This window comes from Oryza brachyantha, chromosome 11 (genome assembly GCF_000231095.2).
Source record: "Oryza brachyantha chromosome 11, ObraRS2, whole genome shotgun sequence".
Taxonomy (NCBI): domain Eukaryota; kingdom Viridiplantae; phylum Streptophyta; class Magnoliopsida; order Poales; family Poaceae; genus Oryza; species Oryza brachyantha.
The window spans coordinates 13,916,774-13,944,714 of record NC_023173.2 but is presented as its reverse complement, the minus strand read 5'-3'; the positions used below and the strand labels follow the sequence as shown (position 1 = coordinate 13,944,714).

Sequence of the window (27,941 nt, the reverse complement as noted above, 5' to 3'; positions counted from 1 at the left end):
GTCTCTTCCTCAGAGAGAGACAGAGAGAGAGAGGGGGGGTTGGGAGGTTGGAGGAGGTGAAGAGGATAGCTAGGGTTTCGTGCTCCTCCACGCCTCGGAAGCCGGATCGGATCCTGCGCTCTCGGCCGGTTGCCTGCCTGGTAAGGCTGGATCCCGATCCCTCCCGTGCGCGCGCGCGCGCGCTTGGGCGCCTTCCCCCCCGTTCTGTTCCGGTGGTGGTGGTAGTGGTGGTGGTGGGGTGGGGACGTCGGTCGGCGATCTGTAGGGGGTTGGAGAGCAGGGCGGACTTTTGATGGGGGGTGGTGGGTTTGGTTTCTCGGGTCGTGGGTAGGGAATTGGAGCCGATGTTGGTGGGTTGGAAGGGGTTCTGTCTCGTGGCTTTGTATTTGCCCGGGGTTGGGGGTCTGATTTGGTGCGGAATTGAGGGGTGTTCGGGATGCGCGATTTGGAGAATTGGCATCTTTCCGTGGGTACACTGCGTGGTTTTGCTGAATTGCGTGAAAATTTTGGTTTTTAGGTGGTTATCTTCGGGAGTTAGATTGATTTGGGCGTGGCTTGGATTGTAGTTCCCGGGGAGCTGGTCCGTTCTATGTGTTGGTGGGAGACTCGGTGCTGTTCCCTGGTGGGGGTTGCGTTTGATTTGGTCGGCGTTTGCTCAGGTCTTGAGGTATTTATTGGATAGAATTTCAACTGGGCGAGGCTTTACTGACTAGAAAATGGGCCTCATTCTGGAACTGTGACTATAATTACGTAGCATTACATGATAGAATCATTCTGGTGCTACTGGAATTGTGATTTAGAGGAATAACTTCTTTTTAAAAGATTTTGGCTTAGGGAGCTTCTACTTAAATAAGTCTACTTTTGCTAGTACTAAGCTACCAATATCATTAGTTCAGAGGTATTGAGTAACTGATAGTTTTCGTCAACAAATATGCTTGCTTCAACAGAGTGTCCTATGAAAAATGGCATTAGTCTTTTAAATCCAATTTTTGTTAGGCATAGAAGTTATTGAAAAAAATGAACTACTAAAAGGGATAGGGGATGATATGTAATACAATCTGACAAAATATCTCGATCAATCAACTCTCACAAGTGTGAAAGAACATAAATTAGTGAGCAGTAAATTTGTATGCACTATCCAGCAATTCTAGTTGAGTTAAACAACTAATTGGATACAGTACTTGTCAATCCTCATCTGTGGTAGTTTTCTGGCAACTTATGAAAGCTATACCTAGTTACAACAGGATTGGCAACTTAAGTTTATCTTTTTTAACAACGTAACATGATTGTTTGATGTGTATTGTGTATAACACATTTGTTTTCATGGTATCCTTTTGGCTTGATCTGTGAATAGCTGAGTGTGTTAAGTCACTTTGAGGCTATGGTCAATTGAAGTGTTAATTCTAAGTCCTTTCTCCATATTCTGGATATCAGGGCTTGATTCCTTAGCAATGGCATCTGGAACTGATGAGAAAGCCAAGATGGAGAGTTTGTCATCAGCTGCAGCCTTTGTCGAGGGTGGGATTCAGGATGCATGTGATGATGCATGTAGCATCTGCCTTGAGGCCTTCTGTGAGAGTGACCCTTCTACAGTAAGATGCCATATCTTCAATCTGTGTAATTTTTCTCTTATATTACATTTTTTAAATCATTTGTATTGTTTCTCTCTTATGTAGTTGACTGGTTGCAAACACGAGTTCCATCTCCAATGCATTCTTGAATGGTATGGTACTGACTCCAATATATGCATATCACTGGTGACATATTTCTTATATTCCGTCTGTGCGCTGTACCTATGTCTGTGAATTTATTTGAGCAGTAACCCTATCAAATATATGCATGTTGACAACATATATCAAACTATCTGGGACAGTTTTGATGTCATGTGGTCAGCTCTGAATACTTGAGTGTTTGGGTAGGCTGACCTAATATCAATTGTCCCTTTTCTATTGAACTGTTGCTATAGAATTCAGTTAAAGGGCTGAATTCAATTAAGGAGTTTTCCAGACTTCTAGTATGCAATATCCTGCTTTCTCTAGGGTGCTATTCCCATATATTTGTACCTTGATGATATTATGTAATGTATTTATTGTATCACCTACCCCTTGCTACACCTCTTTGTCAGCTTTTCACAGTTATGTACATTTTATGTCATTGTGGCTAGACAAAAATACCTGCACCTTTTCAACTATCAATCTATTAATATTGTTTTCGTGTGCAAATCTATGTATTACATGCACACCATGAGTGTTTTTTTTAGATTAAATTTCAGAAAACCCTACTAACTTTGATTAAACTGCAACAAAACCACATTTGTAAGTGATTGTTTCATAGAACCACACTTATCTTTAAAGTTTTTTTGGCAAAACTAAACTTTTGTTTTTTCCATCATATTCAATGCACTGGGGCCATTTGACACTCTCACAAGCCTGTGTTCCATTTGCGAATTTGGCTAGGTTGGTGAGACTAACAGCTGGTGTCAATATGATGGTAATGCATAAAATATAATTTTGTAAATTGTGGTTATGAATTTCCTTCTCAACATTGCAATTTGCGATAGCTTTAGCCTTTTGCAAATGTCGTGCCTTCTTTGTTAAACATATTCCTCCTTTATTAATTGAAGGACTGTTGTGTTATATAACGTTTCATGTGGTAATGTCATGGTATGGGTGAAAGAAGATTTGCGATATGTATTTTCGTATGCCTAATTGAATAGTGAAACTTCACTGTTAGTTATGTTTTTGTAACTTGTATGGGAATTTCTCCATAGATTTTGACCGAACCGGGACACTTTCTCATGGAAATTCCCTTATCTGTCCATTTGTACCACTCAATATTTTTTCAATTTGATGATTGGTGGTCCTTTTGTATAGGTGTCAGAGAAGTTCCCAATGTCCTATGTGTTGGCAGCCTATCAGTTTGAAGGATCCTACCAGGCAAGTTCTGTCAAAATACATTATTTTCACTTGCCTATACAAATATCAAACACAATATCTCAACATGTAAAAAGGGTACTAACCTCTGGCCTACTGATGTCAGTCAAGAGCTGCTTGAGGGAGTGGAGCGTGAAAGGAATGTAAGGACCAATCAAACTCGAAATACAACTATATTTCATCATCCTGCTCTTGGGGATTTCGAGGTGCAGCATGTATGTGTTATGAAACTAACTTATGATATATTCCTTCTTATTTGACTAGGGAGCACTTTTTAAAATGTTATCCTAATTAGCAAGATGCACTTTTGCAGTTACCTGTTGTTGGAAATGATGCTGAACTTGAAGAGCGTATATTACAGCACCTAGCAGCTGCCGCTGCAATGGGAAGGTCACACCACCTTGGTAGAAGAGAGGGACACAGGGGTCGTTCTGGTTCTCATGGTCGCCCACAGTTTTTAGTTTTTTCTTCGCATCCAAACATGCCTTCTGCTGGTTCAATTTCTTCATCTTCCGTTCAAGCGGAAGGCGATAGTGAATCAAGTCCTATCCACCTAGCTGGTGAATTATCTTTACACGCTAACACCCATGAAGAAGCAGGAAATCAAAGTCCTGGGATGCTTACCTATGATGCTGATCAAGATGCTGTCGTTTCGTCTGGAAATAGTACTCCTGTGTCCAGCCCTAGGTTTTTCAACAGGTAAACTAAGTCATCTATATGCATACACAATGTCCTTGTGTTAATTTATGAAAAGCTATATGATGATCCTGGTGTATCAGGAGGCATTCCACTGGGCAGTCAACTCCTGTAAACAATGACAGAGCTGGACCATCTGATCTTCAGTCATTCTCAGACTCGTTGAAGTCTCGCTTAAATGCTGTCTCTATGAAGTATGGAGTTATATTTTCTTAAGTTGCTTCGAAGGTCATCAATCAAATTTTATCTTACATATGCTTCTCTTTTTTTTCCAATCCAGGTACAAGGAGTCTATTACGAAAAGTACTCGAGGATGGAAGGAGAGACTTTTTTCGCGTAATTCATCTGTGGCAGATCTTGGTTCTGAAGTAAGAAGAGAAGTTAATGCTGGAATTGCATCCGTATCAAGGATGATGGAGCGTCTGGAAACTAGAGGTAACAATAGTAGAACAAGCGATGGTCCAGCAACATCCGCTTCTGAAGCTCGTCCCAGTACAGAATCAAGCAATGAGAGAGTTACAGAAAACAATTCAACTACTGCAGCGACAAGCACTAGCAACACTTCTCCTTGTGTTACAACATCTGGTTCAAATTAGTGCATCTTATAGGATCTAAAAGAAGTCCTGCACATGCAGATTCTTCTCCATCAAAGGTATCACATCATTCTACTGTGGAAGATAATTATTCTGATATGTGCTATCTCTGTACACAAATATATGGGATGTCATCCATCCATTGTATTTGTGGAAGTTTAGATATGCATTATTTCTTCAACGGAAGAACAATTTTGTGTGACCTAGAGTTCAATCAACCATGACTGCCTTACCAAATGATGTAGTCATTTGGTGCTGCCAAGGCTACAGGGTTAGTTGTTTACTGTCTGAAATAACATTTGAAAAAATGCCATTTAACAATAATGGGAATTTCATTTTACACCCTATGTTTCAGATGATACATATTTACTGCATATAATTAAGTTTAGTTAATCAATATGGTTTGGTGATTGATTATATGATTAGCTCCATTGGATTCTCTTAATTCAGTTGTCAGTTTGCTTATAACTGATTCATATTAAACTAACGGATGACAGGATTGCCATTGCCATGCATGGGCAGGTGACCAGAGTTGAAACTGCAACGTCATGATGATGTCATCCTCAGCATTGCATAAACCACCAGAAAATCGGGATGACAATTTGATGTATTGGTTTGATAAAAGGGCTCAGCCCGAGGTATTACTTACCGTAGGATGCCGATTTGTTCTGCTTTTCTCTATGTAAAAAGGAAAAAAATCAAGGACGAGTTTTTACCAGTATAAATAATGGATTTTGTGACAATAGCACGCGCAATCGTGATAAATATTATTGACAGCAGCGTTACTCATTGCAGTACGAGTCAAATCTGTTCTGTTCAGATCCTACGGTGCGCACAACGGCATAAAGTATCAGAAAGCCAGGGGGTGATTGTGTTTGTTTTTTTCAAAGAGAGAGACGATATATTTGTAAACTAAAACTTATTTATGAATAAAATTTTTATACACGTATTTTTAGCGAGCTAAGTCTATAAAATAAATTACGATGAAAAAACCTTAAAATTAACTTTAAAATTAAAATTGGAAATTAAATTTTGGCTTATCAGCGTAAAAGATTTGCTCTCAGGGCCACTGGCAAATTAACGCGAATTTCCAATAAACAAGGCTCTATACAACTTACCCTTACATAAAATGGACTAGCCACATTGAAGGCTGATGATCAAGGTTCTCAGCAAATTTTCCCCCCTTAAACGTTACTAAATTTTCTTAAGGTCAGATTCCCTTGCTATTCATTGTTTAGGCAAAATTTTGGATTCCATTTTCCATCAGGATCAAGCGTAAATATCTAGAACAAATATTTGTTGGCAGCAAGCCAGCAACAACTGAAACCCAACGGGGAGGCAGCTAAGCAGCATATGGCATCCTGCAATTCATCAGTGTAAGTTACAAAATTGCATTTCGGAGTATCCTGATTACTGGTTCATGTTACAAGTGACACCAAAATCTCGTTACAGCCAAGTCCATAGCGAAAAATCCTTAGGCATGATTAAGCTACTGTACCTACAAAACTCGCTAGGAAACCAATAAAAGAATATTCTGTCCGGACAATGAGAAACTGAATTTGTTGCCTCTTGTAATCTTACGAGTAAAGATGCCATATCCATGCAAAGTTTTGATACCACTAACTAGATGAATGCTCATGCCTCACACAAACAAGATCATCTAGCTTGTTTCCATCCATCTTGTACAGAGATACGCCACCCATCTGGACATGGTGTTCCTGAGCCTCCCTTCGTAGACTCTCAAACGGGAGTACCTCCCACTTGTTGTAGTTTGAGTTCTTTCGTGTTTCGCTCATATCTGAAGTTCCTGATACAGGTCCGTAATCTGGGTCAACGGTTCCCCAAACCTTACAGTTGCTAAATGGCCCCATTTGATCTGATTGACCAGTTTCACGCCTTTTTAGACGAAAGGCTGCAGCATGCGCAGTTCTGATCTCTTCCCTGTCTGGTATATCTGACCAATCGTCTATTCTTTTTGCTCTCATGGGGGAGTGGATGCGAATTACCTGCATACAGGAAATCAGCAATCAAATGAAACGATTTCATGTACACAATATATGAACATGGCTGAGAGCATGAAGACTTACTCCAAGGCATTCCAAAAGTTGATAATAAGCCCGTCCTTGCAGTGGATTGTGCCCTTTCCTAGGGGATGAGAAGTACCTCGTCCTGAAACAACGAAGGGGGCAATAAGACATCCTTGTACAAAAATCATTGTAAACAATAGTGCTACCATGGAAATCTAGAAACAGAACCCTAGTGCAATTACCATTCTGTGTAGCCAGGATCAACTGTAAAACCGTACATGTCAATAATATCACACATGGAAAGTGCCAATTCTATTGACTTCATACCAGTCCCTTTAGCACCTCTTCTCAGGACTATACCTTGAAAAAGATAGACAGGATTCGGAAGTTCCTGCCAGTACAAATAATTGCCAAGTGTTAATTATGAATGATTCTAGTCTCCCACAAACTATAACAACGAAAAAACATAAAAACATCAAGGAAATAATTGTACGAGTCATGGACATGCAGGAAATAATTGTATCACATGCTCAACATGATGAAAGGAAAATGTAAGCATTATTCTTTTTACCTTTATCATTGCATTGATTTCTTTGTGCGTCAAACTTTTAATAATAAGAACCTCATCAACTGCAAGAAAAGCATGAGATTAGAAATACTGTTTTAGAAAGCACATCCAGTGGCAGCTATTATAGAAGCAATTCAACACATCTGATCTTTTTTTTTGGGTAGAAGAAAGCAACTTATATTAAATTCCAATAAGAACGACCAGAGTCATGTGTTAAAATTGTCTGGTCTAATTACACAAATGTCCTTGTATGGAACACTATATTACTAGTCCACAAGTGATGCATGCAATTAATTATTTCCATAGAGCTTAACAAGATTAGTATTTGAGTTGTGAAAACCAAGGACACTGCCAAGTGTTTTTCTTGTAGTTCAGAAATAATAGAAGTAACCACTAAACCAGTATGAATACTATTTTTCCTCTTATATGAAGTAAAATAAACACTATTATGATTGAAGTTGTCTGGAAGAAATCAGGATTACAGCATTACAGGAGCCCTTCAGTATTGCCGCCATGTTTCGAGCAGCACCCCTGACAACCAGTCGAAAGTCCCTTTTCAAACCAACAAATTTTGCATACTTCTGCAGGTGAAAGATGGAATAAGAACAACGTCAGTAAAGGAGTGTCAAGCTGCATCAACTGTAGAGGTAAATCTAGTTTTTCAATTGTCAGGAGTAGAAAGACACCTAAAACAACAAAAGAAAAACTAATAAAATGGCAAGGGCTTCAGGGTATGCATTAAGAACAGTGGATAGAGTAGTAACCTAATAAAAATGATCTTAGGTGGTCAGGATGTCAACAAAAAAAATACTAAATATAGGCCATTTACATAAGTTAGCTTAGATGCATATGAATAATTCAATGAGGTTACCTCATTAACAGGTGCTTCATTATCTCGGAACACAGCATCATGTGCATCAATCTCTTGTCCAAACTCTGTTTTCAAGAGATCTCCTGAGTTACCAACAACAGCACATGTTGCAAACTGGCGTGGATGGAAAGGAGGCTTAGCAGGCAACAGAACACTAAGAAGATCTTCGCACAAAGTACGATTGTAGCATTTGTCAGCACCACTGCACATTTTGAAAGCACATTAACCAGCATGAAGACTAACATTACTTCGTTAGGAATAACAATGCAGCATATCAAACTTACAGCTGTGCAATCCTTTTCGCTGCATAATCCAACCACCCGTCAGGTCGCACATCCAAGTACTCCCTTGTCAACACAGTTGTCATGTTACGGTACTAGCATCACATTAGCATTACACGTAAGTATATATGTTCATAACGAATAATCATATGTTATTTCATAAACCATGCACTAACCTGTTCCCACAAAAGGATAGTTTCGCAGACATCATACTTGTATTCAAGTGGTTCAAAATATTTGAACTGAGTGTTATACTGCATAAGTCAAAAGAAATGTTATCATGAGTGGATTGTTGACTGACACCTGATCCTTAACATAAGTAACTGCATGTGAACATTGCGATGCATACTTACCCAGGTGCTGTTGGTTCCTTTAGGAAATTTAAGGGCTAGCTTGCAATGATCAATGATATCAGCTGTGAGGCCAAGTCCCCTGCTTGCCTAAATAAAGTCGAGATTTGAGAAGCAAGCTAGAATACGAGCAAGAGAGTAAACAACCCACAAATAACACCTCTACTGCTGATTAAAGAAAAATGCTGCAATTCTTGAGAACTTGAAACTGAGTTTAAAATAGTTTCTAGATGGCCATTTTGCAGATATATTAATTGTTCATTATGGCACAGTATCCTATAAATGACACCTCTATTCCCCCCTACACAACCAAATTCATGAAGAGTAAAACAAGAGTACACCAAAACCGAAATGAAGCAGCAATTTTCATGAATAATGAATCCACAACTGACTGATTGCAAATACCACATGCTTCTTGTTTCAGAGGAGACAACACATGAGTAGACCAAAAAAGTATAATACTAGTAGCTAATTCCCCTGCCCTCCAGTGCCCCCAATTGCAGCGTATACACTAGTTGGCTAGTCCTGACCTATGAACAAACAAAATCCACCTCTTCACAGCAGAAACGCGCGACGCTAAAATCAATCAGGGTTTTCATGGGACTCAATTGATTGAATTCAAGCGAGAGCACAGAGCAAGCCGCAGCCACATACCACGCATTGCTGGACGCGGGACTGGAAGCCCGAGAGCGCGCGCACCTCGTCGGAGTCCAGATCCACCCTGTTCGCCGCCCCTGCGGAGGAAGAACCCAACCATCCCCCCATCAGGCCCAGCTCGATCACAAGGAAAGGGAAGGGGAACCTAGGTTTTCGGCGGCGGGGCGGGGCGGGGGGAAGCGCACGCTCACTCGACGCGGTGAAGAGCGAGGACTGGATGGAGAGGACGGCGAGGCAGAAGGCGAGGGCCAGCCCCAGCAGCAGCACCACCACCGTGGGCCTGCGCGGCGGCGCCCTCGCCATCGCCGGATCGGAGGCGGCTCGCCGGATTCCTTCTCGTCCGCTTCACTCCACTCGTCGGAAAAAGGCGGGGGTGGTCGGTGGAGGCCTCGCAGAGAGGAGGGGTTAAAAAGCTTTTTTTTTTTTTGTTTACACTCAAAATTGCGTCTAAATGTGAAATCACTTAAAACAAAATGATACTCTGTTTTTTTTCACGTTTGATGTCATTGACTTTTAAATCTACGCTTGATCACTCGCCTTATTTTAAAAAATTATGTAATTATTATTTATTTTGTTATGATTTGTTCTAGAGTTTAGTACTCCATCTATCTCATAAAAATCAAACGTAGAAAAGTATATGGCGCTAGTTAGTATAACGAATCTTGACCAGGTTTGGTTTTTATGGGTCAGAGGGAATAACTTTTAAGCGTGACCCTTTTTTGATATATTTGCATAAAAAATTGGATGAATCTATAAGTAAATGGCGTAAAACATAAAAGTTTTGGAGGGAGTACTACTATTTGAACTAATCATGTTCATCGACCATGTCTTTGGGTTTGGTTTGATATGGTATTTTATAAAAGAGGAAAATAGAGTATAAAAAAATTGTTCGATGGTAGTGGTGTAAGTTTTGCAAACAACTGAATAGGAGGGATCGAGGCGTAGAAGAATTTGATTTTGATTCAGATACCATCTCAAGAGCAGAAAATTATGGGTGGTGATATTTTTGTTGGTAAGGTTCCATGGGCTTATGCATACCTGGCAACAGACGCTCCTCAGTTCCTCTTTATATGATAATTGTTCTTTATATGATAATTGTTGTTCCTATGCTAAACGCTTATGTTTCTGCTTATAAGTTAAAATTTGGGTTTTCAATATTAAATTTAGAGTTCATTTTAGAGCTTTTTCACCGTATTTTATTTTACAGGCTTGCCTTTTGCTTCGCAAAGAATACATATATAAAAATCTTTCTAGCAAATTATTTTTCGTTTACAAATATACCATTTAGAAAAGCCAAACAATCACCCTAGAGTTTGAGAGTAAAACACCAAGCTGAAACAACCAACAATATACAAATTATTAATTCAACAGTTCAGTGGGAGACAATTGAACATGCATGCGAATCATAAACAAAATTAATTTAACGTCTAGTAAGAGCTGATCAGTGGAGTTAGTGAGTAATAATTTAGTGTAAATCAAGGCCACACATACCACGTATGTCGGACGATGAACAGGAAACTCATATTCAGTGTCACTCTCGTTGCTCTCTTCGGTTCAGCTACAGTTGAGTTCCTGAGATTATGAGCAGAATTACCAAACAGTTAGGCTTAGCTTTATTTAAGAGACATTCAACTAGCAATAACATCATTCGACGAGATAGAGGTATGGAGAAACCTATCTGTTTACCACTCGGAAGATCCGGTTGATGGAGGATACCAGCTTAGTTTATTCAAAAGTACCACAATATTTCTAATATTCCATCCATTTCATATTATAAGACCTTCTGGTCTTATCTAGATTCATATATGTGGTAATGAATCTAGACATATATATAAAATATATATATTGATACATGAATAGATCTAATCAAACCTAGAAAGTCTTATAATATGTAATTGAGGGAGTAAAAGACATCAACGTTCCAAAGCAAGTTTTTTTTTCTACCGGAAAGAAGATTACAGTGATAACTGTCCTGCACTATTTTTTCCAGTGCATTAGCATGTTCTTACTTGCATCTCACATGCAAAATACCGGCCAATACACTAGCTAGCCAGCAGGGTTTCCCTTACCGCGCAAGCCGCCAAAACCACGGTACCGCGCTCCCGCGGATCCCGCACGGCAACCGTAAAAACCGTAAAAACTGAAATGAATTTGAATCTAAAAAATTTGAATTTAAACTCGCGCGATTTTCGTGGCTTACTGCGCAGTAAGCCACGAAAACCGCGGTACCTACTTGCTGGAACAACACATGAGAACGGCGGTTACCGTGGATTACCGTGTGGTTTTTGTAGCGGAAACCGTGGTTACCGTGAGGAAACCGCGGTTACACGAGGAAACCACAGATGTGATGTCAAATAAAAAAAACTTTAAAAAATCTAAAAAAATACATGAAAAATAGGAAAATATTCTGTGATTATATTTATGACAATAGGACATGTTATAGGGAAAACAAGAAAATTTTCACATGACATTTTCTAAATTCTTAATATTGCAACATACACACATACACCGGCATATCACCCTTCACTAAATAATTCACTCCAATAATAAGTAATAACAACCTCATTTTGATTGTTGCGTTACAACTATACCTACTACCCATTATTATGAATAAAACTATTATGTACATACTAAGATGCACGTATAATTTTTCTCTATACATATTTTCATATATCCATCGTTGTATATTTGTATTTCAACATTATGTACCCTAGTATCTAGTGTAAATTAATAATGACTCAACACAAAATATTCTTGACCATATTCCTATGAAATATTACTTGCAATAGGCTATTTTTTAATTTTGTTTCCCAAAATACTCGTTTATGATTTTTAATTATGCTGGGAGTACATTTTTTCATTAATTTCTTTGACAAAACTACGCTATATATCAACATATACCACATATATTTTTTCATTAAATTTCCTCTAATTTTTAAAATTCTCCTCAAATTTAAACTCGGTTACCGCGGCTTACTGAAACCGTGCCTCCGCGGAGAGCATGGTTACCGGTTACCGCGGTAACCGCCGCGGTTTTCGCGGTTTTGCAAACCCTGCTAGCCAGGAGCTAGCCCGTGAAACATGCTATGTCCATAAGATATAAACTCTGATCGTAATGACAGAGCACACTTGTACTAACCTTTTGTTCATGGCAGCATGGCCATATATCAGCCACATCAGTTGCATGTTAAGCAACAAAAAATGTCAGCAAATCTTTTTTTGCAACCACAATATTATGGTTAATAGTCTGTCAAGTGGTCACCCCCACACTTTGGAAAAGAATGTGTATGAACCACAAGAAGTACTCTAGTAAAGCTAAAAAAAAGGCTAACTTATGAGATAACCATATATATAGAGGTTTCCACCAACACAAAGACAATCTTGTGTATGAACAAGACTACACAAAGCTAACTAACAAACTCCAAAATCATATAAAAAATAATTATCACAATCATTTTGCACACATGAACAAGTACTAGTACTCTTGCTTAATGAAAGAACAACGATGTAAAAACTCAACATATGCTATTGAGAATGGAAAAGAATGTAATAGAAGGCATTGAGGAATAATGGAGTTTTTAGAGTGTGTTTATAAGCTGGCAAGGTAGCCTAGGGCCGCGTTTGTATGGAGGGCCGGTAAGTTAACTTATCCTGGCGCGGAAAACGTAGTAATTGATTAGTACATAACTAATTAGTTATTAATTATTAAAAAAATATAAAATAAATTAATATAATTTTTAAAATAATTTTCCTATAGAAATCTTTTGCAAAAAAAATACATCGTTTAACAGTTCAATAAGCGTGCGTACAGAAAATGAGACGGATAAGTTAACTTATTGGGGGAGCCGAGCGCGGTCTAGGAGGAGGCATAACGATGGTGCTTTGTCAGTTTAGGATAGAGTTTTTAGACGCACCTTCTCCCACCACTCTCACAAGTAAAGTATTAGGTGTACATTATTTTTAGATATCATAGCATTTTTTGTTTGTTGAAATTATAGTTATTTCTATCACTATCAATCCGACCATTAAGTCATCCTTCCTGCTAAAGAAAAACAATTTTGGACTTACCCTTATGTGAGGAAGAATATAGATATATTAGGGGGTGATTGTTTTGTTTTTTATAGAAAAAGTAAAACGACATATTTACAAACAAAAAAAATGTGAATAAAAAAATTATACACATATTCTTAGTGATCTACAAGCCAAAACCGAAAAATAAATAACTTCAATTAAAAAACCTCAAAATCCACTCAAATTTAAAGCTAAAAATTAAAATTTTGGCTTATAATCATATGCAAAAGCAAAAAGATAAGTTTGATAGACATCAACATGCATGTGAATATGTCATGCTTAGACTCACACGTACATAGGCTTATTTTTTAAAATGCTTAGAATCATCAAGCACATACATATTATCCTTAGTTCCTAGTAGCTCTTAGGCAAAATGTACATTCGCATTCTATGCCATTATGGCAAATAACAGACATAACCGTGGTACGAGGAAATAGAGAATCTAGTCTCATGCATAATCGGACGCATGTATTGATAATATCATCACAATGCATTTTGAAGAGCGCCGTGTGACAGAGCGGCGAAGAGCTTATTGTTCCATCATTCGCTGTTGTTGCCGATGTCACCATTTCTATGAACACAATTGGTTAGGTATGAAATTAAATAAACGATTTAGAGAATAAAAGGCTAAGCATATAACTCAGGTTACCTGATGATAGCAACAGGAGGATTAATAAACTAAATATGATCATGCTTCCCCTCCTCATCCTTGCTGTATCAGAAAACTCTTTTGTTGTTTCAGATTGATGGTGTATATTGACTGTCTACTTTGTTATGATGACTTGACAGTGTTTTTATAAAGGAGAATGTACATTACCACTTGGGGAATCAAATAAAAATTAAACACAAGATAAAGATTATATATGCAGATCTCAATAATCATTATAGGAAACAAATAAATGCCTATGCGTACTAATAAAAGGCACAAGTTATTAGCTTCTTAGTTATATCTAATTGCATTTCTAGATAATAAAGTAATCGTGTATCTCATTGTTTGAAAAATAGATAAATGGATGTGTATTAATATAAAATGGAAAATTAGTGCTACACTTTAATATGAAACATCAATTTTGTACAAGAGGCGATGATATGCATTGCCATTAGAGGCAAGTATTACCTTGATTATAAAGACTGACAATTCATTTTTTTAAATAATGGAAAAAACGTATCACACCTCTAGCCTCACTGTTTGTAGCCAAAAAGAAAAAAGATGGGAAAAATTAGATGGGCTAAATTTACTTATGTGCTTAACTCTTTCACAGAAATGAGGTTGACCAATTTTACTTTTGGGATGAACTTTTCACATGGGCTCATTTTTTTGGTGTAATGATGATGTAGGCCAAATTTATTTATTTGTTTTACGGGCCCAATTTGATTTATTTGCAGAATTCGTTCACAAATTATACAGACCAATCGGATTAATTGACTGAATCCATTATCAGCCAATTTCATTTGTGTTCAATTCCTCCATGTAAAGATGTGGGAGATGAATGCAACAAGATACCGAAGGGCGCAGAACATGAAGCAGGCGTTGCAATTTCATCGAGCCGAAGCCAACAATAAAAGCATACGATCTCACACTACATGCACTCTCAACAGAACTGTTTGCACAGCATTTGGTTCACTTTGCAAGGCTGGAAACTGGAAAAAGGCCAGTAAAGTGAAGCTAGTACAGGTGGGTGGAGACAAAAGTCACAAAATATTGGAGGATCTGAAGCAGAGTTATCAGTTGCCTACTACTGCCTACAAAGATGTTGGGGCCTATGTACAAGCAAAAAAAGAATGGACCTCTGTCTGCTCCAGCATATCAGAGGATGATATGATCCGTTGTAAACTCGCCGCCGGCAAAATGGCGGCAGCCGGTTACCTCTTCCTCTTCCCACCTGAGCCTCCAGCAGCCTTCCCAGCAGAGGCAGGAGCTCTTGATCTACCAGCCGGCGCCTTCTTTGAGTTCGAGCCGGTGCCATTGCTCTTCAGGTCAAGCTGCACTTGGATCCCTGGAATAATAATAGTAGTAATAAAAGAGTCGGTCAGGTCCAGTCGTGAACAGCAGAGGTAAGGCTGGTGAGAAAAATATCCAGCAAGTTGAAGTGTGAGAACCTTTCTTCTTATCACTCTGCAGGTCCAGTTTAGGTTTCCTATCACCAGGCACAAGTTCGTCTGCAAGAAATAAACAAAGAAGGTGGTAAATAAAATCAGAATGAATAAATTATAGATTGTAATGTCCTGAAAATCATCCTGAACCTAATAAAATGTTAACTCCAATGACACGTCACTGGAATGCCAAACACTAGTAGCATCACAGCCAGTGAAAATAGGATTGCATGACTACGTCCAGTAAAGGTATGAAGACAATACAACAGACTGCCACAGTTTTCCCACACAACAAAATTAGTCGGATATTTGCAGATGCTAACTTTTCAATTTCTGCAATCGGTTTCCCTTCATTTCAAACAACTCATCTGATGTACTCATTTCAATTTTTGCAAACCAGCTATAGCCTACTATTTAACACTGGTCATTTCATTTAGTGAAAAAGGACAACCTACCATTATTTTCAGCATCAGAGGAATCCTCATCGTCACCTTCAGCTGATGCTACTCCATTTTCGTCAGGCACACTCTCTTCAACCGGCTCAAGGATTGCCGCCACTCGTTTCTTTAGTGGTTTTTTCATGCCTGGGATATTTACTAGATCTGCTGCTCGAACAACACGAGAACTACTTCCCTGTTTGTATGCTTTTGTCAAGGCACTTTTAACAGCTGGTTGAATACCATCCATAGGATTTGGATGACCCTACAGAACAAAATATGTATTCAGAACCACCATTAGCATAATGGCAAGGCTAGTATCATGATAACCAAGTCAGAAAGTTTACTCAACGAAAAGATACATGGACTAATGCTTCCAAAAAATGATATCAAACAGTGAATTCAGTAACAGGCTTACAGTGAGACAGATCTGAACCGAATTACAAAAAGAACGATTATTTTGGATTGGCAATGTGACTCAGACGCATAAACCTATAAATCTGTTCCACTAATCAAGCGATTATTGTGGCACTAAAAGATTCATAGGACAAATTGTTAGTACCATTGGAAAATTTTTGTAGTTCTCGATTTCATATCCTATATTGACAGAGCACACACGGTGCATTTCCTATGTTTCTTCTTAGTACTATTAGAAAATTTCTGTTCTTCTCGATTTCATAGTCAAATTGTCACATGCTTACAAGTTTCAATATACTTGACCAGAGGAAGCAGTTTTCAACGAAATATTTTTGGTTCAGATAATGAATCATATGTGAATGGAGCACAGGATAAGAAACAACAAACGAACTTTGACCAACATGTTGTCAAATCAATTGAAATGTCATCATTAGTACAGTGGAATATACAAGATAGCAAAGCAACCTAGAACCTAACATATGGAATAAGTATTGTCACTTTGTCAGCACCAGAGCAAACCTAGCATGTTTACACATTGTAGTATGAAAATGTAACAATTCAAGGAAACTAAAGATAAACATGAAATACATGACACAAACATAAGGCTGCTATTAGAAATTTGGAATAACTACCAACCTTAAATTTGGATAATTCAACAATCGTGTCAAAGTCTTCCTGGCTTAAAGAGTAGGTATCCATAAACTCCACCACTTTTTGCACAGCTTCATCCTGTATTTTTACAAATATAAGATTACCAGAAGATAGCTCAGGTAAGAATTCTAAATGGGAATTGCGTCGCAAGAATACTGGCAAGACTGCATTACATAAGAGCAAGAAACTCAGGTTAAAACTCAGAATTGATAATCTCATATCTGAGGCAAGGTGCGTACACTGCTCTGCAGAATTTTTCCACAAAATGGAGTTGACAACAAAGATTCCTAACTTCAGAGTACTACACAGAAGATGGCTAGTCCATAAATACATTCAAAAGTATCAAGATCGACTACTATAATGCTTAATGCTGTGCAGACTGTCTTGTTCATGTACAATGCCATAGAATGAAATATGGAGTTCATTAATAAATCACATCATATACCTTAGGCATTGTCTTGAGAGGGTCAGTCAATTGTTGCAAGAGAAGAGTGAGGTAATCCAGCCTCAGTGACTCCCTGCAGTCCTCAACAATATAAAATTCGACTCATGATAAACCATAGCAAAGACATCTCAAAGATCAGATTATGCTCATGCGAACTACATCATGAGAATGCATGATTTATTTTGTTCAATGTTGCCAGAAAAAATGTTTAGCTTATAAGGTTTGAAAGGGAAAACCATAATCTTATATCTTTAAGATCTGGTTGGCTGGCCCAGGAAAGTTTAGAAAAGGGTTGTTTAATTTGCCATTGTGAAGGTTTAATTTCAAAATTAGTGACATCAGGACACGAGAATGACATGTCCAACAACTAATAGGTGGCAGATCGAAAAGATATTCCATGGAAATTTAGTGCCTATATTTTTTTAGCATAGATGGAAGGTGGTAACAAAGGTAAGGTATATCATGCTCGAAGTTCCATATCATTTGATTGAGTTGAAAAGGCTTCACGACAGGGTAAGGATTAGGACTAATACACACAACATGTTTATTGATATAGTATCAAGAAAGTGCATCTGAAAATATGAACTGGCCTAAATTCATTCAGATTGATATGCAAAACGGAGTCAGCCTATTTAGTCAACTCAGTACCATCAATTAGAAATCCAAGTAGTGATCATTGCAGTGCATTTGCACTATGGAAATTCTTTTTTTTTCAGATAAGATCACCGCAAAGATGAGACAATATTCAAATCCTTAGCTCAGCTAAAATAATAGCTACATTCAAGTATTTAAGACGCTGTTTAGATAAAACCAGATAAGAAAAAAAAAAGAGCAAGCACCTCACTTTACCACCTATTACACAATGCATCACACAACTGGAGTAAAAAATAAAAGTCATAGAATGCCAGAAAATCAGCAGGTTAAATTTCCAGAATATGTTAAAGGATAAAACATCCACCTGTCCAAGTTTGCTTGCTGGGAGGCAAGAATATGACTATGGGCATCTTCCAGTAGCCGCTTATTTTTATTTGTGGTAGAGTACTTGCCCAACCATCCACCAAACCTATTGAAGTTCCGTTCACCCTACAAATTTAAAATCCAATTCAATCAGTGAGAATCACCAATAGTAAACTAGACAAAAAAAGTAATTGATAGTGAAGGTTTGGAATTTACTGCTTCAAGGATCTCTCTATTCCCATGCATCAAAGCAGCACTGGAAAGATGTGAAAAAGATTAGTGAATCAGTGAAGCACATTTGAATTAAATCAATTCCAGAATATATTAGCCATCATATACTTACGGTACTATAGATGAAGATAAACAAGCAGCTTGTGACAGTTGCCACTGCCGATATCTTCTTATTTGTACATTTACGATATCACCATCTGCTATAGATTCAGCAGCTCGGGCGAGAAAATTCATTCTTTTAACTCCACTGTCATCCTTCCCAACAGTGATAGGCCGATAATTGATATAGTTTTCCTATAACAGGCATGTGTTAAGAAATGATTGCAAACATACATGGCGTTATAGTAAACTATTAAAAATAGAATTGGAGCATGCTAAACAATGACCATATGGTTAAAAAAAATGGCTCAAAGGAAAGCACCCCTAAAGGGCACATTTTCAGGCAAAAATTGGGTTGATATCAACAAAAAAATTTGGGAATTTAGTTGATATAATGGCTGGTATGCTATGCATAGATCATGTGGTGACTAGAATCCCAGCTTTCAAAGAGAATGGGGAGTCGTTAGAGGAAAAGTTGGGATATAGCATTCAGTAGGGAGTGCCTGTGCCCATATTTAACCAATTAAAAATTACCAATCCAGTTCTCTTATGCACAAACTATAACAATTGCTTGGTTATAATAATACATACAGCATTGCAACAAAATAATGGGGTTTCAACTGATATGAAAAGGTTGTGTCATTGATTCACAATTACGATTACAGATTTCACTAAACAAGCTGCAAGCCATGATGAGCTACTGCTAAACATAAAAATATCAGAAAACAATTCATAGCACAAAATACCTCAGGACACAGGACCCATAGGAATTGTCATTTCTACAGATAAACAAAATGCGCTATCAGTATTACAGACCTGGATAATCAGGGGAACTAAATCAGGATCGCTCATGCTCAAATCAATTCTCTCATCCATCCTTAATCTCCCACCATTGAAACCAAACAGCCTGAAAGTTGAATTACAGACTCATATTTTGTTTTTTATAAGCATAACCAAAACGGCTTACTAACGATTAAAAAATAATTTGTGGGTAAAACTTTTATATACGTGTTCTTAGATATCTAAAAGAAAAGGCTGGAAAATAAACTACGATACTTAAAAAAAATCAACTCCCCTTTTCAGTTTTAAAATTCAAACTTTGGCTTTAAGCATAAGCATTAGTGAAAAGATCCGGGGGGCTTAATATCTAGCATGAATATAAAGCAACACACAAAAAAAACACATATTACAGACCCAGTTATTAGTAAAATTTGACAGCATAGAGTTTGCACTTGAGTAAACACATCATTATGCACAGTGGACAAGTCCCAATTAAAGCTAAAAATCAAATAGGAAAATAAGGTAAAGAGAAATAGTTCAAAGGGGCCAAAACAGGTACAATTTTCAGGTAAGGTAAACAAAAATGGCAGTACTGTTTCTAAGTCCCTCCGAAAGTCATGTTACTTTTCCCACTAAAATCAACAAATATATAGAGATGTTACCAAGTACATCTCCAGGTTTTCCCTTTAGTTTAGCAATGGATGAAACTATCAACTGAATAATTGTCCTGTGCCCATTCAATGGATAACAAAGTAGAGATACAATAGTTCTTGGCCGTAAAATTTGACAGACAATATTAATATAATGAATACAAAATTGGAATAGCATAAATTCACATTTGTACAGTGTACACTAAGAAACCGTTGAATATTAGTCAATACAAATACGGAAAGGTTCTAGAAAGGCTGATGAGCAAATAGAGAATTGGAAACCATGGAATTTGTAAAAATATAGTGAATGAGTATACTTGTCAACAGCCGTGAATGGGGAAATATCTTCATCTTTTGTGCTGCTACTAAGTCGTTGTCTTATATCATCGTATTTGACCACAGACTGGGAGAGGCTCATATATTGCAAATGGTTAAGAGCCATGCGAATATCCCCATGTACTCGTTCAGCAAGCTCTTCCATTGCATTCTAGCAAATGAGGAAACCATATATTAGTAACAGGCACTGAAAAGTCTACAGTAAAAAGAAACGTGGATAAAACAAGGGAAAAAGGAACTATATTTTTTTTTCTCGAACTATGCATGAGAGCTGTGTTTCATTTCATTAAGGAAAAAGGAGCTATAAATGGTTTTGCTTTTGTTTCAGTTGTGTATTTAGTTTTCTTTCAAAAACATTTTTTCTAAGTTCAGAAGCTGAGAACTCTGAAAAGATATTAAGCACACCTCTTGAGCTTGAAGACCTTCCTTCTTGGCAATTTCCATCAACCTCTTACCCATCTGTTAAATGCAGAAGTTAAAACAAACTCCAAGTTGCAACTTTTGAGTCACAAGCACCAGATTAATAATGCTTTTGCCCTTCCAAGTAATCGTATAGCTAATACACAATATATACAATGTGACAAAATGAAAAAAAAAATAACCAGGAATAACTTAGAAAGCTAGCAGCCAATGAACTCAAAAGGCTTTCCACCACAAAATATAAGGTTTGTGCACAATACATATGTGCGTGGAAAGTTATGTTGGTTGTCAAATCTACAGTATGTACTACAATTAAAAAATATATAGTACACCCCCTATTAAATAAGCAGCTACTCTAACAGCTAAAACATATCATAACTGCCTAAAAATTGCAAGAAATTGAGAAAAGGATGTCTAGAGGTCACTATAATTGAATGTGGTAAGAGATAACCTGTTGCTTTGTTGGTTTTCTGAAGTTGAGCAATAAGCAGTAATTTACTAGGCTCTTCAATTTCTGGCTATAACGGTCATTACAAATGCAAACTATAGGAATCTTAGATATCTTGATGCTAGCAATAAGATCAGCAACACCACCACGATCTCCAGCAGACATACCATCAACTTCATCCATGACTAGTACAGCCTTGGGCTGTTTTGATCTGTCAAATTATTGCCAAATTTATATACAAGATAAAACCGAAGCTTCAAAAGGTTCACTAAATTTCACATGATACTAACCGGTTGTTACTGTAATTCAAAGTCACATTACTGATAAGCTCTTTGATAGAATTTGATGTGCTCCCCCCAACGCCTCTCTCAATCTTGGAGTCTGCCTTACCACGGCTATCACTCGCATTAACCTGTTACAAGCATTTAGACATTGCACTTATGCTTCAATAAGAAACAAATAGTTGCCAAAAAAGGTTACTAAGTATGCAAGAGTGTAGAAGTACCTCAATAGCCTGCAATCCAAGCATCTGACTCACGACTTTAGCAGTTGTGGTCTTACCAATACCTGGAGGTCCACTCAACAACACAGCCTTTTTAGATCCACCATCAGACTGCTTCTTTCCCTTACCCTTCTGGCCAGAATGAAGGAATTGATCATCCCAACCTTTCAACCAATCATGAAGTTGTTTAACCTGCATGTATAAGTTCATACTTCATACTAAGAAAAGGTGCATAGACGTACATAACCATCTTAATCAAAGGCAGAAAAACTAACCATTGATTGGTTCCCAACTATGTCATTTGGAACCTTGGGCCGATACTTTTCAGTCCATTGCATAGAACCACGGTCTATGATTTTGGCCTTCTGGTTATCAGTGGAGACTCTTTCTTTATTACTCTTTGGGGAAATATTTTTGCCTGTGGTGATTTGATTAGCATCTGAAATTTAGAAAATCAAAACATATGTAAGCATAAACAACATGAAAAATGTTAGAGATCAAGAAATAAATCAAATAAAACTAGAGTAGCCAGATGATGTCCACAATAGATACAACAATTGCTGGGTCAAGCTAGCATCTACAATTGGTTAAAAAAAACACAATGAACAGTTGAACACTAGAATCAAGGCTCAAACCCATGCAGTTTTGATAATACAAAGCATCAAAAATTTAGGTTATGTTAAGCAGGACTATCCGTGTGCTATCCAGCTAAGAAGCATTTTATAACTTCTTGGTTACCTTTTCTTTCAACTTTAACTGGACAACTCTTTATTGGTGATTTTTGTTGCTTTTCTGAATTGTTATCGCTTTGATGTTTGGCTACAGTAGACTTTGCAGGCTTTGATTTCCGGATCATATCAAATAAGCCATCTTCAGTTAAGAATGGGACGCTGCAAATAATTATGGCTATGTATTAGAAATGGCAATTAACAAAATATCGAGTTTTCTTAAGTGAAAAGAGCAAATTGTACCCCAGTTCTTTTGCTTTATTAGATTTCACTCCACCAACGTCTTCATCAGCCAAAAGGTAACTCTGTAAACAAACGATGTAAGCATGTTATAGGCTAAAACATTGCCAGCAACAAGTATCATAGTATTATCCATACCGTCTTTTTGCTAATAGAGCCAGTTACACGGCCTCCATAACGCTTAATTAGATCAGTTGCCTCCTCACGTTCAAGACTGCAAGTGTACATAAACATATGATGGCTTGCTGGCATATCAATGCAATCAGAAAATTTGAGGCTACTAAAGGTACATCCACCATTACACGAACATAAAACAAATTAAAATATCAACAAAGGAAGACAGTGGAAAGCACCTGTCAAGAGTACCACTTATGACGAATGTCAAACCAGTTAAACAGTCAGGAGCACCCTCTGGGACTTCCTATATAACATTAAAAAAAAAGAAGGTTAGGATTGAGTTTTCAGGCAAATTATGACAGCAAGGAATAAGCTACCTTCTCCCCTTTGTGCGGAGGATCCTTCCTTTCACCAAAATTCATGAAACCTCTCCCACCCCCTCCTCTCCCTCTTCCCCCAGAAGCTCCTCCCCTTCCCCTCCCAGTTGATTTGGAAGGGGTTTTAGCGTCTTCATCCATCCTGTCCTCCTCACCATCATCATCAAGACCAACTGCCTTTCCATGGGCTGCTCCTGCTCCTCTTCCTCCTCTCCCCCTCCCCCTTCCCCTTCCCCTTCCACTTCCAGCTGCCTTGGAAGGGGTTTTAGCATCTTCATCCATCTTGTCCTCCTTATCATCATTATCAAGGCCAACAGTCTTTGCATGAGTTTCAGCATTAGACGCACCCTTCAACTTCTTTGATGGTGGCTGCTTCACTGGAGTTTTCCTTTTTGAAGGTGCCATAAAGTCATCATCATCTTCTTGTTCTGTTGCTCGCAAAGGCTTCATGTCATCCTCAAGCTCATCACTGCCTTTCTGAAGTTTTCTCTTAGACAAACCTCTCCCTGCACCATTTCCTGCACTGGCATCTTCCTCTTCAGTTTTGGATGCAAAGTACTTGCTAGTCTTCCTTCTAGCTGAACAATCTTGATCACAAGGTGCCTGGATGAACCGGTAATTAAATTACTCAACATCAGGAAAACACAGAGTATCAAACAATTAAGGTAAATGGAAGCAACACAATTTTTTTAAACTGCATTAAGCTTGTAGTGAATGCCAACAGAGGCTAATGTAACAGTACAGCAAACTTAGGATCAGCGCAGAGTACCCTGTTACACACTATTATAGTAGATTTATGGCGCATAACGGAAAATGACATACTAAATGCAATCCATTATTTTAATTGCCTTCATAATCTACGCCAAAACTAAATGCACTACTTTTTTATAGTTTTCAAATGCCAGGGATATTATCAACAGTTCGATAGAAAAGATAGCGCAGTTGAAATGAGTAGAAGGGAAATGAAGTATCGTCATATGGTGAGCCTATTGCGCCGTAAGAATTTCCTTAGTTGCATAAAAAGTCAGTTACCGTTGGCAATAGTTGAGTTTCTAATCCAATTCAACCTACAACAGAATACGCATAAATCTCTCAACGAGAGACCCATCTACAGCAGGAAGGATCAAAAAGGGCACAAGCAATTGGACAGAGCCAGTGATAAAAGGACTGGCATTGTACCAAAGACGGCGCTGGCTTCTCCGGAATGCTGAGCACAGGCTTCTTCGCCGCCGGCGCGGCGGCGGCTGCCCCTCCAACCCCAGCCGGCTTCGCTGCGCCACCATTCTTGTCTTGCGCCTTCATGAACCATTTTCTGATATCCGACGACTGCGCCCCGCAAAAGAAACGCAAGGAGGAGAAAGAGAAAGAAAGAATCAGCCAAGAACCCCCACTCCCGCGTCGAACCAAGAAACCCGCGGATGGAAACAATGCGCGCGAAGAAGAACTCACCATCTCCAAACCACCCCCCGGAAAAAAGACCGGATCTTCCCGGCCTCCGGAGCGGAGCGCGGCGAGATTCGATGCCCCGCCGATTCTTGGCGCGGTCGGAGGGGGGCCTAGGGTTTTAGGTGGGTGTGGAGGGAGCGAGCGAGCGAGCGAGTGGGGGCCCCGCTTCCTTCCCTCGTCTCTCCGCCACCTGGCGCCTCCCTCCTCACCGTGGTGTCACCGCCGCGAGGTTAGGGAGGGGGGGCAGAGGAGGAGGCGGAGGGCGGCGGCGTGGTCGGGAAGGCTCGTCGCGCGAGAGGAGAGGGGAGGTGAGGGGTCGCGGGTTTGGGGCGGCGCGCGGTTCGGTCGAGGAGAGGGTGGGCGGGAGGAAGATGGGTGCGTGGCTGGCACAATGGGTTCGCTCGCGTGCGTCACATTATTTTAATGGTACAAGTAATAAAATTAAATATTACTATCTTATCTTCGTTTAATAACGTAAGATGGCTGACTTTTTTTTATTACAAGCATTCGTCTTATTTAAAAATTTAGTACAAATATAAAAATAACAAGTTGTGCTTAAAGTCTTTTTATAATAAAGTAAGCCACAAGAAAAATAAATGATATTTCCATAATTTTTTGAATAAGACAAATGCTTAAACATTATCATAAAAAATCAAATATCTTATATTATAAAACGGAGGGAGTATAAAGTATGATAATTTTTTATATAGAAACTTTTTGCAAAAACATTATTTAACTGTTTGAAAAAATATGAGCATAAAAGACCAGTAATAATCTAGCAAAGAATCACACCCTAAAATAAAAAGGCATGTGCTTCCAAGTTCCAACGTGTGTTCATATAAAGTTACAGCGATCCATCTGAAAAAAAAAAGAAAGAAAGTTACTGCAGTGTTTCTCTTTAAAAAAATGTGAACAAATTTGAGATAATGTTGGCTCTATGGAAGTGTTAAAGCATGTTATGTAATAGAATGGTAAAATTGTTATCGAAATAGTGATTTGAATACACTTAGGATGTTTTTTTTTCCACAAGATTATTTCTTGACCTTTGTGCATATGCTTCCCAAACGGTTAAACGATCTTTTAAAAATAGTTTTTATATAGAAGCTCATCTTTGTAAAGTGTATTTTAATTTAATAATAGATAATTTTATTAATACTATTAAATAGTTGTTAAAAGATCAAATAATATTTTATCAACCAAAAGAACACAGTCGCGAAGTTAATCGATGCTCTAATAAGAGGTCTTTTGAAAGGAAAAAAACATTATGGCTTAGAGTTCTGCCGATGTAGCCAAGTATTATGGTACCTCTACTATTTTTTGCTTATGCTTCTGTTTATAAATTAAAAGTAAAATTTTTAATCTTAATTTTGAAGTTGATTTTGGGGTTTTGTAATCGTTGTTTACTTTTTTAGTATGGGTTTTTATATCACTAAGAACATCTATATACAAGTTTTATTCACAGATTATTTTTTTTAATATGTCGTTTGGCTTTTTATTAACAAAATTCAAACAATCACCCCGCGTAATTCTCCCACGGCACGTCTATAAAGGTTTATCAATAAAATAAAAAGTCTATGCATCATCAAGTTAGTAGTGGATTTACCTAGTTTAGCATTCGTATAAGTTAACAAGATAAGGCAGCACAACAATAATCATCATGGTAGTCGGAACATTGATCGAGCTTAGTGTGCTTATTCGGGGTGTTCTATTCTTTAGTCATGTTTTTATGCAATTTAAGAAATTTAGAATGTGTTTGATTCTAGAGATGGAATGTATTGGCCAACCCATCCCTGACCCAGTTTGGTTGGTGGATGAGTAGGATGGGTTGGACCTAGGAGAGAAATATTCCTCCTAGATCCAGGTCCAACCCATCCCACCAAAACAGTGGGACAGATCCGTCCCAGGACGACTACGACGCATCGAGGGGTGTTCATTTTATTTATTAAATTTATTTAAAATATATTACTGGTATAAATATACATTCAATTACTTTAGATTATTCATATATTAATCCTAGTATTTAATATTTTATTTTGGATATGGGAGGTAACCTTTATTATTTCTCATCCTTTCAAAAAAAAAAAACAGGTCTAACATATCTCATCTCATCCCTTCCACCAAACAAAAAACAGGGTCTAACACATCCATCCAACCAAACAGAAAAATGAAACCAACCCATCATACAATCCAAGATGAAGTCAACCCAACCCACCTTATACACGAAACAAACACATCCTTAGATTCATCCAGAGGACTTAGAACATGATTGTATTCCCGATTTACAATAGTAAATACCCACTTAGCAAACTTTAGTGTTATGATCGTCTCAGCCCAAACAAGCTATCATGGTCATTAACATATTGTTCTCCATCAAGGCAAGAAAAGAAAAGCAAAGGTATCATGAAAAATTTTCCTAATTAGTATTTCCTAATGGCACCACATGTTTTCTAATGATAAAAATGAGCTTCCTTCCAAATTTCTACCTCAATGTTAATGTCATTTTTGTCCTGTTGCAAATGGTCATCAAACCCAAACATCCTCCACAAACATGTCCATATTGTTCTAGATGTAGCCAAGGAAAACCGGGAAAAAAAAACAGGAACACACTTTGAAGTTTGTTTTTGATTTCAACTGAATTATCAAGACACCTCAACATCCACTGTCGATTGCAGCAAATGCAATAATCCACCAGCAGGGACTTGCGTCGCATCCATCTATGATTTTTGAATAAATTACATCTTGGGCCACTCTTTTCTACCATTGTTGTAACTTGGATTATAGGTAAACAAACATTTTTTCACTTTAGACCATTTGGTTCAGTTTTGGCTGGTTCATCTACCTCCAGCTTCACCTTCTCCTATCTTCTCTGTGTTTGAGTTCCTATCTCCCGTCATCTCTCTCACTTCTCGTATTACCGAAGATAGAACAACAAGCGATGCTCTGCAGTACATATATATATAGTATGTGTCACTGACATATAGACCTCATCTGCACGAGGACCACATATCAGTGACACTGACTGTCACTGCATGGACAATACAATGGAGGATCGATGGCCCCATTACCGATTACACCATAGCCGACTTCTCCTCGAGGGTCACTAACGTCAAGGTGAACGTAGTACTGCACTGCCATCTTGCCAATCTACCATGTATTTAGCATTGCTCATTACACCCATCTTTTCAATTCTGCACTGCCATCTTGCCAATCTACCATGTATTTAGCATTGCTCATTACACCCATCTTTTCAATTCTGCCTCTGCTTATAAGTTAATTTACATTTTCAGCTTTAAATTTAGAGTTGATTTTAAGATTTTTTTCACTGAAGTTTATTTTATAGCCTTAGCTTTTAAATCGACAAAATAGATACATAATTGTTTTTTTACTTGCAAATATGCCGTTTGACTTTTTTTTATAAAAAAACTAAACAATCACCCCCAATAGCTTTTAAATATAGGAGGAGGGGTCTGAAACCATGGAAAAAGCCAAATAATCACCACGAATAGCTTTTAAATTAGT

General features: G+C 38.0%; 3 protein-coding genes across 7 annotated transcripts; 1 reads left to right on the top strand and 2 right to left on the bottom strand.

The window, feature by feature from the left end:
• The first annotated feature begins 5 nt into the window (after positions 1-5).
• On the top strand, positions 6-5,011 carry LOC102702697 (E3 ubiquitin-protein ligase RHF2A). Of its 3 annotated transcripts, none has more exons than XM_006662910.2 (9): positions 6-140; positions 1,435-1,592; positions 1,677-1,723; positions 2,874-2,936; positions 3,040-3,148; positions 3,247-3,632; positions 3,713-3,823; positions 3,910-4,281; positions 4,720-5,011. In XM_006662910.2, exons 2-8 carry the CDS (start codon positions 1,452-1,454, stop codon positions 4,223-4,225), a joined length of 1,173 nt encoding a protein of 390 aa, XP_006662973.1. In that variant the 5' UTR covers positions 6-140; positions 1,435-1,451; the 3' UTR covers positions 4,226-4,281; positions 4,720-5,011. The 3 variants fall into 3 exon arrangements, with proteins under 3 accessions (XP_006662973.1, XP_040384625.1, XP_040384624.1); XM_040528691.1 differs by having other exon boundaries at positions 3,229-3,632; positions 4,745-5,011; XM_040528690.1 differs by having other exon boundaries at positions 3,229-3,632.
• A 554-nt stretch (positions 5,012-5,565) lies between these two features.
• On the bottom strand, positions 5,566-9,342 carry LOC102699453 (sialyltransferase-like protein 5). 2 transcript variants are annotated; one of them, XM_015842315.2, is made up of 11 exons: positions 9,162-9,342; positions 8,974-9,053; positions 8,323-8,409; positions 8,146-8,223; positions 7,973-8,064; positions 7,689-7,890; positions 7,308-7,398; positions 6,821-6,879; positions 6,492-6,640; positions 6,310-6,391; positions 5,566-6,228 (listed from the first exon to the last, which is right to left on the bottom strand). In XM_015842315.2, exons 1-11 carry the CDS (start codon positions 9,277-9,279, stop codon positions 5,842-5,844), a joined length of 1,425 nt encoding a protein of 474 aa, XP_015697801.1. In that variant the 5' UTR covers positions 9,280-9,342; the 3' UTR covers positions 5,566-5,841. The 2 variants fall into 2 exon arrangements, with proteins under 2 accessions (XP_015697801.1, XP_015697802.1); XM_015842316.2 differs by having other exon boundaries at positions 9,168-9,342.
• A 5,168-nt stretch (positions 9,343-14,510) lies between these two features.
• Positions 14,511-24,737, bottom strand: LOC102722999 (replication factor C subunit 1). 2 transcript variants are annotated; one of them, XM_015842548.2, is made up of 22 exons: positions 24,426-24,737; positions 24,156-24,302; positions 22,977-23,579; positions 22,836-22,903; positions 22,621-22,696; positions 22,486-22,547; positions 22,253-22,404; positions 21,790-21,953; positions 21,518-21,706; positions 21,303-21,424; positions 21,016-21,223; positions 20,550-20,603; positions 20,126-20,295; positions 19,195-19,285; positions 18,392-18,573; positions 18,265-18,304; positions 18,050-18,174; positions 17,092-17,164; positions 16,632-16,724; positions 15,597-15,843; positions 15,148-15,207; positions 14,511-15,044 (listed from the first exon to the last, which is right to left on the bottom strand). In XM_015842548.2, the coding sequence occupies exons 1-22, from the start codon at positions 24,426-24,428 to the stop codon at positions 14,911-14,913; spliced, it is 3,063 nt and encodes a 1,020-aa protein (XP_015698034.1). In that variant the 5' UTR covers positions 24,429-24,737; the 3' UTR covers positions 14,511-14,910. The 2 variants fall into 2 exon arrangements, with proteins under 2 accessions (XP_015698034.1, XP_015698035.1); XM_015842549.2 differs by lacking the exon at positions 24,156-24,302 and having other exon boundaries at positions 14,512-15,044; positions 24,426-24,736.
• Between the last annotated feature and the right edge of the window lie 3,204 nt (positions 24,738-27,941).